Source organism: Enhydra lutris, unplaced genomic scaffold (genome assembly GCF_002288905.1).
Source record: "Enhydra lutris kenyoni isolate GAN:26980312 unplaced genomic scaffold, ASM228890v2 scaffoldscaffold84, whole genome shotgun sequence".
Lineage (NCBI taxonomy): Eukaryota > Metazoa > Chordata > Mammalia > Carnivora > Mustelidae > Enhydra > Enhydra lutris.
Genome location: NW_019154168.1, coordinates 602,274 through 619,706, shown reverse-complemented (window position 1 = coordinate 619,706; position 17,433 = coordinate 602,274). Strand labels below are relative to the sequence as shown.

The 17,433-nt window shown below is 38.6% G+C and overlaps 1 protein-coding gene across 1 annotated transcript in view; it reads right to left on the bottom strand.

Annotated features, from left to right (window-relative positions):
• The window catches only part of LOC111161333 (solute carrier family 2 member 13), a 387,603-nt gene that overhangs the window by 107,600 nt on the left and 262,570 nt on the right, over window positions 1-17,433 (bottom strand). Inside the window, exons 5-6 of the mRNA XM_022524931.1 lie at window positions 10,005-10,168; window positions 1,224-1,344 (exon numbers count right to left, since the gene is read on the bottom strand). Of these exons, the coding sequence (XP_022380639.1) occupies window positions 1,224-1,344; window positions 10,005-10,168 (285 nt within the window). The remainder of the gene's footprint in view (window positions 1-1,223; window positions 1,345-10,004; window positions 10,169-17,433) is intronic.

Here is a 17,433-nt window from a genome sequence, read left to right as displayed (position 1 = left end):
ATATATATCCTTTCATTGCTATAATGAGAAACCACCATAAATACAATAACCACTCAATATGAAGTTCCAAGTGGAATCTAGTGTATCAATGTGTTGTTTTAATTTCATATAGGAGTATATGACTAAAAGTTGATAAATTAATAAATCATTTACCAATTTCCTTGAGACTTGTGTCCATCTAGTTGAGGCTGAAGGACTATCATTTTTTGTTTTTAAATACTAGGTCTTGGGGCACCTGGGTGGCTTAGTCAGGTAAGTGTCTGACTTTTGATTTCAACTCAGTTTATGATCTCAGGGTCATGAGATCGAGCCCTTGTGATAGGCTCCACACTGGGTGTCTGGAGCCTGCTTAAGATTCTCTCTCTCCCTCTGCCCCTTCCTGACCCCTGCATGTTCGTGTGCTTGCTCACTCTAAAGCAAGCAAGCAAGCAGGCAAGCAAGCAAGCTAGGCTTGTTCTATCCATGTATTTTAAAGGGGCTGGTAGCCTTTTAAACCACTAAAATGAAGTTATAACCTTTGAAACTCTGCTGCCAGATACATTAATTGGTCTGTTCATTCAATCTCTAAGTAATTCCTTTGTGCATTCTTTAGTCCATCTGCCTGTCCATCCATCCACTTCTCCAACCATCTAATCACACAGTGTGTACACCATCAGACTCGAGTTCCTACACCTGTAACCGGCATCAGAATGTATTTCACTCTCCTCCACCATCTCTTTCCACTCTTTAATGCTCTAGAAGAACCCCAGCAGTGAAAGAAAACTTCCTTTTCGGCTTACATGAATGAGAGGATACTTGCAGAACTCTGGGAAGACTGTTAGAATACAAAGATGATAATCTCCTCTGTCAGACATGTATATCATGGAAAGGTTTAATTACTGATTGAAGTTAGTTATTTTACCTGGAATGCAGATGCCACTGAGTCATACACATATGATCTAAAATAGTTTCACAGTACTCCTGCTCCAATTCCATATCGATCCCAACTCTGAATTTCCAGAAACATGTCAATTTTGTGTCTAATACTTTTCCTTAAGCACTTTTATCCTCGTGTCTTTGCACATGCTGTTCCTCCTCTTGGTGGTTCCTCCCACCACCTTTCCTGTCATCTTATCTTCCTTCATAAACAAGCTCCTACTCAACTTTCAAATTTTAAAAAAGTTAAAAGCAAACAAAAAAGTTACCAGAGTTGGTGAAGGCAGGGGACCATTACAAAATCTCACCTGTATCTTGTACAAGTACTGTTCTGTCCGGATGGAACGACTGGTTTAAGAGTGATGCGTGGGGAAACCTGCGCAGACAGCAGAAATCCCAGAGCAAGAACAAGGAGTGCCACAGTGGTACCTAAAAAAATAAAAATAAAAAAATAGATAGAATTAAGAAGAAGTTTTACATCAGAGAAGAGATGGCAACATTCTTTCAAAGCAAACTGGGCTTGGCAAGACATAGCTCTGAAAAAAATACCATTATCTTCATCGAATTATTAAGAAAAAGTGTTCCATATATATATATATACACAGATTGTCAGAAAAACTTTACTAGCACGTTCACTGCCAAACATGGCAAGAATGAAATTCAAAGCAAATATATTTGCTAGCCAAGCAGGAGACTGTTAATGATTTTCATAAAAAACAAATAAACAAAATACAAAACCCCCCCCCAATAAACAAACAAACAAACAAACAAAAAAACCACCCCACAGAAAAAAATAGAGACACCTGGGTGGCTCAGTAGGTTAAGCATTTGTCTTCAGCTCAGGTCATGATCCCAAGGAGCCTGCTTCTCCCTCTGCCTGGCACTCCCCCTGCTTGTGCTTGCTCTCTCTCTGACAAATAAATAAAATCTTAAACAAAAAAAAACCAAAAAACAAAAAACAAAAAATCTTGGCTTGCTGACAGTCTCACAATCAACCATGCAACCAGCATGACTGACAGCCCAAGATGTCAGAAGTATGAAAGGTGACAGACTCACACCAAGTGTTGCTCACGTTGCCAAGAAAATTATTCTAACGGCATTGTTTAAGGCCCCAAATCAGTAAACTGAAAACAAACTGAACATTTCAAAAGCAGCTGACAGAACATTTCTTATTAAAGAGGAGTAGCACTTTCTTCATGACTTGAAGGTGCCGGAAAGGATCTAGCACATGTATTCACTTCCTGCTGGTGTCTGGAAGTAGAATCTTTCAATTACAGGAACAGTGATTAAGTGTATCATTTAAAAGGCTCACTTTTGAGTTCCTGAGAGACAACCTGACAGTAAAAAAGAAAGTTTTCCAATTTCTGACTATTGTTCCAGCCATTGAGAGGATACACAAAAAGAGTCACAGGAAGAAAGAAAAAAGAAAATAGGGTTGTAGTAATTTATACAATTAATTTGAATGGGGCAATGTGTTTAAAATAGGGAATTTAGGGATGCCTGGGTGGCTCAGTAGGTTAAACATCTGCCTTTGGCTCAGGTCATGATCTCAGGGTCCTGGGATCGAGTCCCGCATTGGGCTCCCTACTCAGTGGGGAGTCTGCTTCCCCCTCTGCCTGCCCCTCCCCCTGCTTGTGCTTGCTCTCTCTGACAAATAAATAAAATCTTTTCTTAAAAAAAAAAATAAAATAGGGAATTTAGGGAGGGCATTTACACAGTAGCAAAATTTTTACTTATTAAACTGAGAGGTAAATTTAAGATATGACTAAAAATATTATTAAATGAATGGATAAAATAAGAACTTTGGGAAGCACTGTGGAAGTGCAGTGGGATTACATAATGGCTGAGGTGTATGTGTTTAAGATACAGGGGATGTGCCCAGTTAAATGCTGTGGTTAAGTTCCACTTCTGCCATTTCTTGACTTCTGTGATCTTGGATAAGGCACAGGACCTTCCCAAAGTTCAATTTTGTCTTCCATAAAATGGGACTTAGTGAAAATGTTCACGCTGTAGAACTGCAGTAAATTTTTTATTTTTTAAAAGATTTTACTTATTTATTTGACAGAGAGAGAGAGAGAGAGAACAAGTGGGGGAAGCAGCAGAGGGAGAGGTGGAAGCAGGCTCCCTGATGAGCAGGGAGCCTGATGCCATGCGGGGCTCGATCCCAGAAACCCGGGATCGCAACTGAGCCGAAGGCAGACGCTTAATGACTGAGCCACTCAGGTGCCCTTGAATTTTAAATATCCTCATGTATTTGAAGGATTTTGGTAATGCTGTAAAATGCTATTGTACTATCATAGTCCTAAGAAGCAGCAGCATACTTTCCAAAATTGTAGAAAAAGGTTGAAAGAAGGGGAGGCCTGAGGGGAGATAAGAAGTCTATTTTTGCCATAATGGGTCAAAAAAGACATGAACCTAAAATCACAGCTTGCTGGCTTTCAACTCAAACTAGGAATAGTGTGAGGCATTTCTCTTTTGAAAGATTATCAGAGCCCTGAAGCGGGAAACTGAAAAAAGGTCTTTTAGAAAGAGAGGAGATATATTAGGTCTATTATGAAAATCATCCCTCTCTCTTCAAACAAAACAAACCTTGGATTTTACTGTGAATCTATCAAAAAACCTGGGTCCTTGAGTTTTTTTTCCCCAGATTACTTCCATGGCACATCACTGTGGGGCAGGAAGATGTTTTTCAATCTGGAAATTCTGATACTTTAAGATATGAAGGAAGCACAATATGTTTCTTTAATAATGCTTATTAAATAACCTGTCTCCATGATGAAATAAAAACTCTAAGATGGCATGCCTAGTACACACTCACGGACGTCCAGTTCTAATGCCTGCTGTACAGCAGATCCCTAGAAGTACTGGTTGCATTAATGAATGGGCCACAGTGCCACAGATTTTTTGTAATACTGAGTATTTTTTTAAAAAAACAAAATCTTAGGACTGGACAGCTGAGGTCACAGGGTAAATACTGTACATATTCTAACTGAGGGTTCTGCAGTACATACAAAGTATCTCTTGTATCCATCTCTAAAAAGGTCCTACTTACCTCCAAAGTATGGTGAACTGACCATCCCAGATACACAAAATTCCTGAAAAGCTGATGACTTAACCCTTCTTAAGCACAAATTTTATTTTATTTTAATACATTTTGGATGATAATCCTTTAAAAAGTCAGTATTACACCTTTACATTCCTTACTATATATACCAGTGTTTCTCAGTCCTGATTTCCTATTGGAAGCAAATGCTTGGGCTGTACATAAACTTCTGAATCAGTCTACAGAAAATGGGGATCATATATCTGAGTTTTAAACAGCTCCCCAGGTTACTGGGCATCACATATGTCAGGGCATAACTTGTTTTTATATACACACACACACACACACACACAATATATATGTAACTCATAAAATAAACTTTAAAAAAAAAAAAGATTTTATTTATTTATTTGACAGAGAGAGTGAGAGAGCATGAGCAGGTAGAGCAGCAGTGAGAAAGGGAGAAGCAGCAGGCTCCCCACCAAGCTGGGAGCCCGAAGCAGGGCTTGATCCCAGGTCCCTGGGATCATGACCTGAGTGAAGGCAGATGCTTAACGACTGAGCCACCCAGGCGCCCATAAAATAAACTTAAAGAAAAAAGATTTGTTATTTGAGAGAGTGAGAGAGCACGTGCGTTAGGGTGAGTAAGGGCAGAGGAAGAGTTGAGTCTCAAGCAGACTCCTCGCTCCCCGAGGCTGGGCTCCAGCTCACCACCCCACGATCACAACCTGAGCCAAAACTAAGAGTTGGATGCTTAACTGACTGTACCACCCAGGTGCCCCGATATGACTTGTAAAACTTGCTTTTTTTTTTTTTTTTTTAAAGATTTTATTTATTTATTTGACAGGGAGAGAGATCATAAGAGGCAGAGAAGCAGGCAGAGAGAGTGAGGGGGAAGAAGGCTTCCTGCTGAGCAGAGAGCCCAATTCGGGGCTCGATCCCAGGACCCTGAGATCATGACCTCAGCCAAAGGCAGAGGCTTAACCCGCTGAGCCACCCAGGCGCCCTGTAAAACAAAACTTTAAAGATGATAAACTCCTTAAGGGAAAGGAATGGTATCTTAAATGACTTTATTTATGGAATACATTTTAAAATGATCACCTAGTTCTGTCATAGACTCATATACCTTTAAAGCTTAAAACTACTTGAATTACTTATTTCTTTTAACAAGTTACAGATGTTTGTGGCTGCCTGGGTGGCTCCATCGTTAAGCATCTGCCTTTGGCTTGGGTCGTGATCCCAGGATCCTGGGATCTAGTCTGGTGTTGGGCTCCCTGCTCAGCGAGAAGCCTGCCTCTCCCTCTCCCACTCCCCCTGCTTATGTTCCCTCTCTCGCTGTGTCTCTCTCCGTCAAATAAATAAATAAAATCTTCAAAAAAAAAAAGTTACAGATGTTTTATCAGCCACTTTTTGGTATTCAAATTATCATAGTTACTGTCGGATTGATCATTACTCTAACCCAGATTTGAGTCCAATATAGGAAGGCCTTGGATCTTCCCCAGTGCTCTGTGCAGTTTGGGCACATTCTTTATACTTTGAGAAGACTCTCTCGTAACTAAGTATACTGTGACATTTGGGGATTCTGATATAATTTTCCCAATACAGATGTTCTTCGCAGGAAGTGGAAGTGTGTTGGATAAATCACGTGTTCAAAAATATCTGATGCAAGAAGTAACTATAACTACTTGGTGCAGGGCTGAATTACTAGTAAATACTTAGGAAAAAATAGTAATTCCCCTTCCCATGACTCTAGTAAAGCACACTCTGTTTTACGTAAGTATCCACTGGGGAAGCTGTTTGAAGTGTCCCTTGCTCCAGACCCCATCTGCAGAGACCCTAATTCAGTACATCTGAGGTAAGGTCCATGAATACGTATTTCAAAGTAAGTACCCTCTGGTAATTCTGACGGAGATGGCCTATGAGTGATGTGCTCAGAAATATTCTAATACCAAGATATTTGGGGAAAAAGAACATAGTGTTCTGCCTTTCTGATTAGTTACAATAAACCTATGTAGATGCAGACCTTATTCTATTAAAAGAATCAAGAGGTTGTCTTTACATATGTAATGTTTATGAGACAGATCAGTTCTCTGAGCAAGCTTTAAAAATATTAAAAATCACTGGGGCATCTGGGTGGCTCAGGTGGTTAAGCATCTGACTCTTGACTTTGGCTCAGGTAGTGATCTCAGGGTCATGGGATGGAGCCCTGTGACGGGTTCCCTGCTCAGTCGGGGGTCTGCTTGAGATTCTCTCCTTCTCCCTCTGCCCCTCCTCCAGCTCTCTCTGCTATGCGCTTTTTCTCTCAAATAAATAAGTAAATCCTCAAAAAATTATCAAAAGTCAGAACACCACAGAATGTCTTCCATTTAAAATTATTCATGGATGATATGTTTTATGTTTCTTTGTATAAAGAGTGCTTTTGTTCAGGTCTACATATGCATAGTTTATGTGCAGTAATTTTTAAAGAATGACTACCTATTCAAAAATTATTTTGAGGGGCGCCTGGGTGGCTCAGTGGGCTAAGCCGCTGCCTTCGGCTCAGGTCATGATCTCAGGGTCCTGGGATCGAGTCCCGCATCGGGCTCTCTGCTCAGCGGGGAGCCTGCTTCCCTCTCTCTCTCTCTCTCTGCCTGCCTCTCTGTCTACTTGTGATCTCTGTCAAATAAATAAATAAAATCTTTAAAAAAAATTATTTTGATATGACTTTTCCCAATAATTTACCCCAGTATCATAAATCATAATAAAAACATAAAAAGGGGGACAAAACTGGATCAAAGGCTTTTGAGAAAATTTTCAACAGAACTTATAGCACTAGCATAATATTGATACCTACACAAAAACAAAAACATTGAAATAAATATATAACTAACCCAGAATCAACTGACATCAGAAAGTGAAATGAACATCTGTAAGGGTAATACTAATCCACTGTTGAACAGTATGTTTTCTACTGAATGTGTAACTTTCATTGGTCATTACGGTCTACTGGGTCATTACGGTCTACTACATTTAAATCAGTTAAAAACCAGACGTGCATCAAGAGCTGTATTTACACCTCCACGTACACGTAAACGAGGAGACTTGTGACAAGAAACTAGGCCTTTCCCCTCCTACACCACTGTAATAGCTACATCATCACTTTAATTGGCTACATAAAGAGGAACTCTTGTGTCTACAAGACGGAAGACCTCTTTCATGCTAGAGCAATCACTGCATGGCTTTAGCAGGGTGCGCAGCTGGGGTGCTGGTGGTTTGGGCTGAAAAGAAAACAAGGCAGGAGAGAAAAGTGCCTCCAGCTGCTCATAAAAAGCAGTCCCTGAACTTTCTGGGTACTGTCCTCCCAGGTAATTGTCTTAATACTTTCTTTTAATAGCCAGGGATGGGCTCTGGAAATCCTTGGAGCAGAGTACCTACACTGCGAAGTGAAACACGACATTGGCTGGAAGAGTTCAGGCACGTTCCCGGATTCTGGGGATGCAAGCTGATTTCACACTAGGGTTAAAACGACAAAGAACCACGGGCACCTGGGTGGCTCAGTTGGTTAAGCGACTGCCTTCGGCTCAGGTCATGATCCTGGAGTCCTGGGATCGAGTCCCACATCGGGCTCCCTGCTTGGCAGGGAGTCTGCTTCTCCCTCTGACCCTCCCCCTTCTCATACTCTCTCTCTCAAATAAATAAATAAAATCTTAAACAAACAAACAAAAAACGACAAAGAACCAGACCATCAGTAAGAATGCTGTGGGAGGTAAGATGTGCGAGGCATCTTGTGATCGGTGTCAGGAAAAGCTTTAAATGCTCTGTGTGGGGGTGCCTGGGTGGCTCAGTGCGTTAAAGCCTCTACCTTCAGCTCGGGTCATGATCCCAGGGTCCTGGGATCGAGCCCCATGCCGGGCTCTCTGCTCGAAAGGGAGTCTGCTTCCCTTCCTGTCTCTGCCTGCCTCTCTGCCTACATGTGATCTCTATCAAATAAATAAATAAAAATCTTTAAAAAAAAATAAATGCTCTGTGTGTATAAATGTGTTCAATCCTCTTTATGACCCTATGAAGTGCAGACTAGAATGCTTTTTACTAATGAGAAAATGGAAGCCTGCCTGAAGACAGAAAATTCAAACCCAAGCAGGAAGGCTCTAGACTGCAGTGCCTTAAAAACCTTCAGAATTGATGAGAAACCGTCTTTTGGAATACAACAAATAAAGGGATTAGGCCGCTAGGAAAAAAAAAAAAATGTTTTCCTCAGATCTCAAAAGACAAATCCCAAATTTAAGAAGACCTGACATCCTATTTAAAAAAATAAGACCTCTTGAGGGAGCAATATCCAGAGGCCCCATTCAAAAGGAAGAGTAGGTACCCATTTAAAAAGTTTGAAGCAGCTGCTACCTCTTCTTAGGGTTGATCCGAACCTCAGGGCTCTGCAAACCCAATTTCTAGCCAACTACAGGAATTTATTTTTGGTACATCACTACCTGATTGTCAACTATCCTTTTATTCAGAGTTTACCATCCTAATAAGGCAGCCCAATTTATTGTTGGATAGTTCTGATTATTAAAACTATATTCTCCATATTGAGTAAAAATTATGCCCTCGTAACATCTACCATCTGCTAGAATAAGGTATCTACTGGGTAATGCTTTAGTCTTTTTTCTTTCCAGACTAAACACTTTTGGTTTCAGCAAGTTTATGAACGAATGGTTTTTAGCCTCCTTGTCCCTCACCTTCCATCATTTACCCTTCTGCTTCTCTGTGTATGTTGGGTACTGCAATTACCTCTGCCTCTTAATCAGACAGTCTCTGCTCACCTTCCCCTCAGTTCAGCTCATATTATCAGACTCAAGTCCTTCCACTGCTTAGGCAAGAATTCAGGGTGGGGGGGGCGCCTGGGTGGCTTAGTGGGTTAATCTGCCTTTGGATCAGGTCACGATCTCAGGGTCCTGGGATCGAGTCCCGTATCGGCCTCTCTGCTCAGCAGGGAGCCTGCTTCCCCACCGCGCCCTCCCCCCCCCCGCCTGCCTCTCTGCCTACTTGTGATCTCTCTGTCAAATAAATAAATAAAATCTTAAAAAAAAAAAATACAGGGTGGAACATTCCACTCTTCCTTCTTTCTGGAGGGAGGGGTGGGAGAGACTATGTATTCCAAATAACTGAGTTTGGATCTCAGAATGTATTTTCTCATTAAAATCTGGGACAAATGCTGGGAGCACTGCTATTAGATGAGGGTTTTAAGGTATAATTTGGTCAAAATAGAATTTAGTTCATGCCAGTCTGGAAACTTTACATTTTAATGGAAAAATGTATTCTTATTCTAATTAAACTTATAAAGGAGCTATTAGAAGACAGCTAATTGATAATTAGGAATCTGTATATATGGAAAAGACAAAATTATATGGCGCAACAGGTGAGGACAATGGCAAATGTGGGTCTCAGTCTGTCAAGCAAAACAGAGAAAAAATAATGAAAGGTCAGAATCCAAAGACAAAAGATACTTGAAAGTGAGAAAAGTTTTGTCTTATTTAGCTATTACAGAAAACAGACTTAACCAACCTGAATTTACCTTAAATTTGAGCCTGAATTTGAGAAAAAGAATTTCTCGCTTTGTGGAGAAATTCTACACTGTCAATGTTCTACTGTTCAAGGAGCTTTGAAAAAAAAAATGCTCCAAATTTACTTCCATATTATACTGAACCTAAAAATAAAACACGTTAAAAAGTGAGTTTATTAATATCAAATTTTTCAAAGAGGAACAAAAACCAATTATTCTTTTCACTTTTGTACCTTTAAGCAGAACTCAAAAATAAGAGCAGCGGAATGTTACCCTTGGTAGATTCAAATTGTTCTTACAACTCCAGTTTCTAGTCACATTCTAGTTACATATCATAACATAGAGTTCTTTTTAAAAAACTCTTTAAAAAAGAGTTCTTTTTGTCTAGACGAACCCTATTATATGGCTAAGAGAACAAGATCATAAGTGGTACCAGTATTGTATTTTAGAAGGTGAACTTGTCATCACTAGAGAAAAGTTTATAATTGACTTCTTCATCCAGTCACCTACCTGCTAAGCTGCCAAAGGTAAGCTTCCTGCGGCCAACTTTCTCGACAAGCCAGACCCCCACGAGCGTGAATATGAAATTTGTGAAGGCTGTCACCGAAGCCAGCCATATCGCAAGTCTGTCATCTTCAACACCAGACATCTGCAGAATGGTGGCACTGTAGTACCTGTGAGCAAAGAATCAAACAATTGTTGCTGATAGTTATTCAAAGAAAAAGAACTGTTCATGTAGAAAGATACGGTAAACCTAAAACAACCATGAGTAGCTATAGTAATGGCATCAAGTTAGCATGGGAATTCATGCAAAGTGCTCAGAGGATCACCATACAGGGATTCTGTTCAGATAAATTTGTTTTGAATTTTGTATAATCAAGAAAAGATCCTCAAGCAAGGGGAGAGAAGGCTGAAGGCTTTAGAAGGGAAAGGTACTCCACAGCTAGGGATAGTGGCAGCTGGTTGTTTCAGTAAGACCACTATACTAATCAAGGATAAGCGCCAAGTCCATGGAACGAATTAGAAGTCTCCATACATGGCAAATTTATATACTTAAAAGAATAAAAAGATGTTGCATATAATAAGGAAAGTGTGATTTAATGGCAGAAATCCAGTAGAAGGAAGTAAGAATGTATCATCTGGCATTTTGTAAGGAGATGAAAAACTGGCCTGATGTACATGAGAATGGTTTTGTGTTTTCTGGAAAAGCATAGTCTTTGGAGAGGTTAAGTCTTTAGCACAATCTACATGATTAGGCTCTATAGACTCATTTTTGTTCTAAATGGATTCACTGAGACTAGCTCTAAAAAACCATAATGCCAATTTATTGATGCACAATAGGAGACACCTCTTGATACATTTAAAGAAGACAGGTTTCCTACAGAACATTTCTTTTCTGATGAAAATATCAGTAGCTAAATCAGAAGATTACTTTGAAGCTGTCCTTAACAAAGAAAGCAAAATACTCCTGGTGAGTCACCCATGAAATGTGACAGAATTCAAATCGTGAAGACACATTCGGAAACACGGGTCTGCCTACCTTCTGAGCCATTCTAAAACACGTTACCTATCCAACCCAAATCAAATAGTGGGCATCTAAGCAATGTTCAATCAAGCTGGATATGTCTAGAGTAATGATCTACAGTTTCTAAATATTTACCAACATTTTCATAATATTTAAAAAAAATCTTTTTTAAATACATTTACGTTTCAATGATTTATCAATGGCCTCTATTTACTAAATTAATGATCTTCTTATGTAAAGCAATAACACCAATGTACTCATTCATCTTAATAAATAGTGTTTTCCTTTTTAAAAGTAGTAAACCAAACTTATAAATTATTATGTGACATGAAGGATGAGTTTTACTGATCACACTAAAAATTATGCCAACCATTTTAAGATTCTGAATTCTGACAGCAGTTGTAAAAAAGAAAAATTCCCAGTGGAATTACTCCCGTCATCATGAAAATTGTGGACATTTTGCAGTAAACAGTGTAAAGTGATAATAAAAGTTATGAAAATAATTCATTCCATCTAAATAGTGTTTACAGTTTCCAAGTTCTATCACACAGACTTTCAATTTCATAAAGACTTGTGCAGCAAGGTCAGACCTACATGTAGCCACTGAGAAATAAACACCAGCAACAAATTTAAAAAGGCAGAAAACAGAAGTGCTTAGAGAAAAATTCAAGTATTTAAAATCAAAGGAATTTGGTACTTGCCATGCTATTCGTTTACATTTCAGTCTTCTCAATATTTTCATAATATTTAAATAAATGAATAAATAAATAATACAGATTCATCACACAAAATATGTTTTTTCTTTTTTCTTTTAAAAAATATTTTATTTATTTATTTGAGAGAGCAAGTATGAGGGGGAAGGAAAGGGAGAAACAGACTATGCTGAGCATGAAACCCAATGAAGGGCTTGATCCCAGGACCCTGAGATCATGACCTAAGCCGTAGACAGATGCTTAACTGATTGAGCCACCCAGGTGCCCCAACACACAAAATAATTCTTGCAAACACATCCATGGGAAAAAACTAAACAAGACAGAGAAACTATTTTCATGTTTTCATTTTGATACAACAAAATCATGAAATTCCAAGTGTTAAATTAAGGGATTAAAAAAAGGGGAAATGGTATTAAAATAAGTTGGTCAGTGTCAAAATTTTACTTAGAATGAAAATGTTCCCTGGGTATTAAAAAAAAATTTTTTTTTTTGGTAGTACTTTAGGTTTAATTGGCAGAATATAATGGAAGACTGGCCTGGGAATCTGAAATTTGAGTTCTAATGGTATCTCTGTGGTAGGCTGGCCAGGTCAGGTAACATAATCATTTTTTCACTTCATATTTATCTACTGAGTACCTACTGTATAAGCTATGTGAGTTACTAAGATCCCACAAATATATTATTAGACCTACTTGCTATGTTCAAGAAACTCACAGAATGAAACAGAATGAAATGGAAATAATTTTTAAATCACAAAGTATACAGTGGCATAAAGGATAGACCAAACACTTTTATTTGATGTGGAGTATTACTCAGCCACCAGAAAGGATGAATACCCAACTTTTGCATCAACATCCCATAGATGGGACTGGAGCAGATTATGTTGAGTGAAATAAGTCAAGCAGAGAGAGTTAATTATCATATGGTTTCACTTACTTGTGGAGCGTAAGGAATAACACAGAGGACATGGGGAGATGGCAAGGAGAAGTGAGTTGGGGGAAATTGGAGGGGGAGACGAACATGAGAGACTGTGGACTCTGAGAAACAAACTGTGGGTTTTGGAGGGGAGGGAGTGGGGGGTTGGGTGATCCTGGTGGTGGGTATTAAGGAGGGCACCATTGCATGGAGCACTGGGTATGGTGCATAAACAATGAATCTTGGAACACTGAAAAAAATAAAATAAAATAATAAAAAAATTTTATTTGATGTGGTATGTTCCTTGAGTTTCCAGGGAATTTAATGTTTCATTTGCATCTCAAAGAATTCATAGGGGATTGCCAGCAGGTGTGAAGATCTGGGAGGACACTGCTGGTAGAGAAAATGAAATGTAGAAAGAATAAAAGTACAAAACACTAAGCCAGATTCACAGAACGTAAGTACTTTACCTTGGTTAACACGAGTGTGTGAGAGAGAGAAGTATTACACAGGCTGTAGCAAAAGCTTCTGTTGTCGAGGGACCTTGACTGCCAAACTGTATGTGTGGGCTTTTTTCTCTAGACAATGAAAAATCATAAAATGGACTTAAAGAGAAATAACATAATTAAATCTGTCCATGAAAAGCTCACTCCAATGAGAGCCAAATAGGCAGTCTCGAGGCTGACAGAAACAAAGGTGTATTGTTCTGAAGTGTATTTCAGGTCATTACACTGGCAACAGGCTCCCGAAAATTTTCTGCATTAATGGAAAGCCATGCGGGCAGGGTGCTGAAATTCACTGATGGCCTTTTATCTCCTTGTTGAAGCACTACAACTTCAACATACTCCAGATCTTCTCCTAGATGGAGTACCTCGAGTTTAACCTTCATTCTTCCTTTCTTGGAATATTGGTAAATTTGCTCATTTTTATTGTGGCCATAACAAATGACCACTAGGTTAGTGGCTTAAATAAACCAAAATATACTGTCTAACAGTTCTTCTGTAAGCCAGAAATCTGACAAGAATTTCACTGGGTGTCAAAAATAAAAGTTGTCAGGAGGACAATCCTTTCTGGAAGCTCAAGGGAAAACAGGTTTTTTTGGCTTTCCCAGCCTTTAGAAGTTTCCCCGTTTCCAGGCTCCCCATTCCCAGGCTCAGGGTGGTGGTGGGGGCCCTCCTCTACCTCAGAGCCAGGAAAGTGGTCACGTGTCTGTCGTGTCGCATCACTCTTCTATATTTAAGGACCTTTGTGAATACACTGGGGCAACTGAGATAATCCAAGATAATCTTCCCATTTCAAGGTAAAATGATTAACAGATTTAATTCAATCTGCAACCTAATTTCCTTTTGCCATGTAATGTAACATATTCATAGGTTGTGGGGATTAGGATGCGTACATCTTTGCTGTGGTGGGGGGAGAGCATTATTCTGTGTATCACTCACAATAAAAGTGCTAATAAGCAGTAAGATAAGCAAAAGGCCATCAGTTAGAAGGGAAAGACAAGGACATTCAGTTAGTTAAAGGGTAATCGGTCCCAGAAAAATTCAGGCAATAACTGTATTCTCTCTCACAGGGCAGGGGATGACATATCTAGGGCAGAATAATTCACGAACCTAGTTTTTTAGTCAGGTCATGGGAAAAGATACATTGAATTTACATTTTAAAATGTGTGAATTCCAATGTTTTTATAAAGAATGCTATCAGCTCACCACTTACTGAATGGACTACCGCTGTATTTACAACCTTCTAAGCCTTTATGTAGTAGTGTGAACATTCAAGGGACTCAGTGTTTGTTTAAAAGTTGCACAAAGAATAAGAGTGTTCTTCATAAAAGAACAATATGAACAACTGAAAAAGGCTTTCTTTCCTTTTAGACTAAAGCAGGGATGCCTTCTCTTTTCAAAATCATTTTATAGTACCTATCATCTTTTTCAAAGGCTCCCTGGGCAACCTTTTGTCATCTCACACATGCCAGCTAGTCCCCTGAGTGAAGTTGAAAGGCCCGAGAGCAGTGTGTTCTCACAGAAGACCATCTTCACAGCTCTCTGTAGACATCTAAGAACAGAAACGGCTGGACTGGATATGCACTTATCTCAAAGATTAACTGAGACCCAGCTTCTAGCCCTGGATTTTAAATCTGAAGAAAACAAAACAGCTCTGGAAAACATCGAGGCTTTGATAATGGTGATCTATCCTAATGAGGACTTGAGCAATAAAAGAACAAATGTGCAGTGTACATGCTTTAGCAAAATACATATATTATTTTCCTTTATTCTATATTTGAACAAAGCATTTCCTAGGGATTTCTGAGAAAGTTTTTTTTTTTTTCCTCCAATTCCTTGAAGCCATACCTGTCTGTTTCACTTAACGTAAGAAGTAAGTATTCAATAGTTGTTGAGTTTATTGCTTTTATCTACCACCAACTTTCAAAAAGGAATTAATAATGTTTATTATATCACATATTATTATATATTTATTTTATATAATTATATATAATTAATTAACATATTAGTCATATATTAAAACACATGACAGAATCCCTGAAACAAAACGACTGGTATGAGAGTAGAAGATGAAGACGATTATATAAAAACTATGGCCACGTAATAATGACAAGCTAGCCCCTAAGATTTCCGGCAGCCAAAGCAGAATAGTAAAAAATAGTTTTAACTGTCTGACAAAACAAAATGTATCCGTTCATAATAAAGTTAAATTTTTCTGGTATAAAACTATAAAGACTTTAACTCCCTGAATAAAACAGATATGGAATATACTCTTTCCAGCGTGTCCTAGCAGTGCTGCAGACAGCTTCCAAATTCGGTTATCTATGAACCTTGTCCTGCTCAACAAAACTGTGGGTTACTTTCATACTTAGGATAAACACCAAGCTAAATAAGAAGATGGGAACTTCTGGAGCATAGCTGATTGACTCTAAGCCCTGAAAGATTCCCATTATCTAAGTTGTATTGTTTAGCTCTTTTAAGTTTCTAGGATTATATTTATTTGTATCATATGGCCAAGTACACTGACTACAGAATTTAAAATGTCATTCTAATAAAAGATATTCTTTGAACTGAAAAAATTTTATTTTCCTACTGGGATGGTATTTATACAATCAAAAATATAGATCACTATGGAAAATACATCAATAGCTTTAAGAAAAAAATGTTTCACTTAAAACATCTTAAAAACAGTTTAAAAAATGATTAACATTTTCAAACCTATTTTATGTACTTGGTACAGTAAAAAATTAGCTTTCTATATTACTAGGTGTAAGCCATAAAACAAAAAAAGTAAAGTAGAAATTAGGATATTATGCATATAATTTGAGCTAACACATTAACTATACCATACTATGCTTAATTCATACAATAATCCAAAAATCATAACGATCCTCAGAATTTGCAATTATTAATCACATTTAATATTTTACAAAACACTTTTCGTAATTTATATTATGTCAGTAATGTCTGGAGAAGAACAAAGTACAAATGTGTCAAAGGAAGTTAAAAAGGATTCTATAGGGATGCCTGGGTGGCTCAGGTTAAGCACCTGCCTTCGGCTCAGGTCAGGATCCCAGGGTCCTGGGAAGAAGTCCCACATAGGGCACCTTGCTCAGCAGAGAGCCTGCTTCTCTCTTTCCCTCTGCTGCTCCCCCTGCTCATGCTCTGTCAAATAAATAAATATTTAAAAAAATAATAAAAGGGATTCTACAAAGCCTCAGTGTTCCCACTGTCGACTTACTCTCCATCTCAGATACCACTAGTTCCTTCACCCTGGCTTCAAATCTCTGGAAACCTCAGAAGAGATATCCTCATGTCTCACCCACCCAGCTGAGTCAGATCATTGACCTTGCACTAAGCAACACCAAGAATAATGATAGAAGCTCTCTATTCTGACTTGCAATTCACCAATTTGCTAGATTAACCTATTCTTTCTATAAAACATATGCCTACAGGAAAATGAACATATGGGACTTCATGCAGGTATGCATCTCCCATCTGTTGAACTGTATGTAAATCAAATCAGGTGTGTTTTTTCCCCAATCCTGTTTATGCCTATCATAATTAGGTAATCAAATAATACAAAAAGCAATGGAACATAAGATGCTTAAAAAGAGGTATTAAAAACAAAACTGTATGCTTTGGAAAAAGTGAATAAAGGTGAGCTATTAAAACAACAACAACAACAAAACCCAACTGTGTGGGCAATGCAGTTGTAAAAAGTTGGGGATAAAATGTAAACGAATAGAAGATTTTGCCCTTAGGTTTCTTCTCAAGTATCTCTCAGTTCTTGCTTTATGTGAGAGGACCTAAAGCTGAATTCCATAGGTAAAAATATTAAGTGTGACTTATGCAAGAGAAACAATAAGTTTGAAGTTCAAGCAGTGGATATACATAAATACCGTACAACTAAAAACAAAATGTTGAAGATATATACGCATCAGGTCCAGATGCGCTATGGAATCACCTGGAGGGCCTGTTAAAACAGAGGGCTGGACCCCACGCTGATTTTCTGATTCAGTCGGTGTAGGACCAAGAATGTGCATTTCCACCAAGTTTCCAAGCCATGCTGACACTGCCTTGAAAATACAGTTCCCAAACCATCATGACCATCATGTTCTTTTCACTGTTCTCCAATTCCCTAGTTGGTTCCCCCTTTATCACAGTCGTGCCGTACACACCAACTGTGCTTACCTATATCCAGTTACTCTTCTACTCGGCATTTATACCTAGCCACTGAAAGGCTCTAGACAAACACACAGATTGAACTCACTCTGTGAACT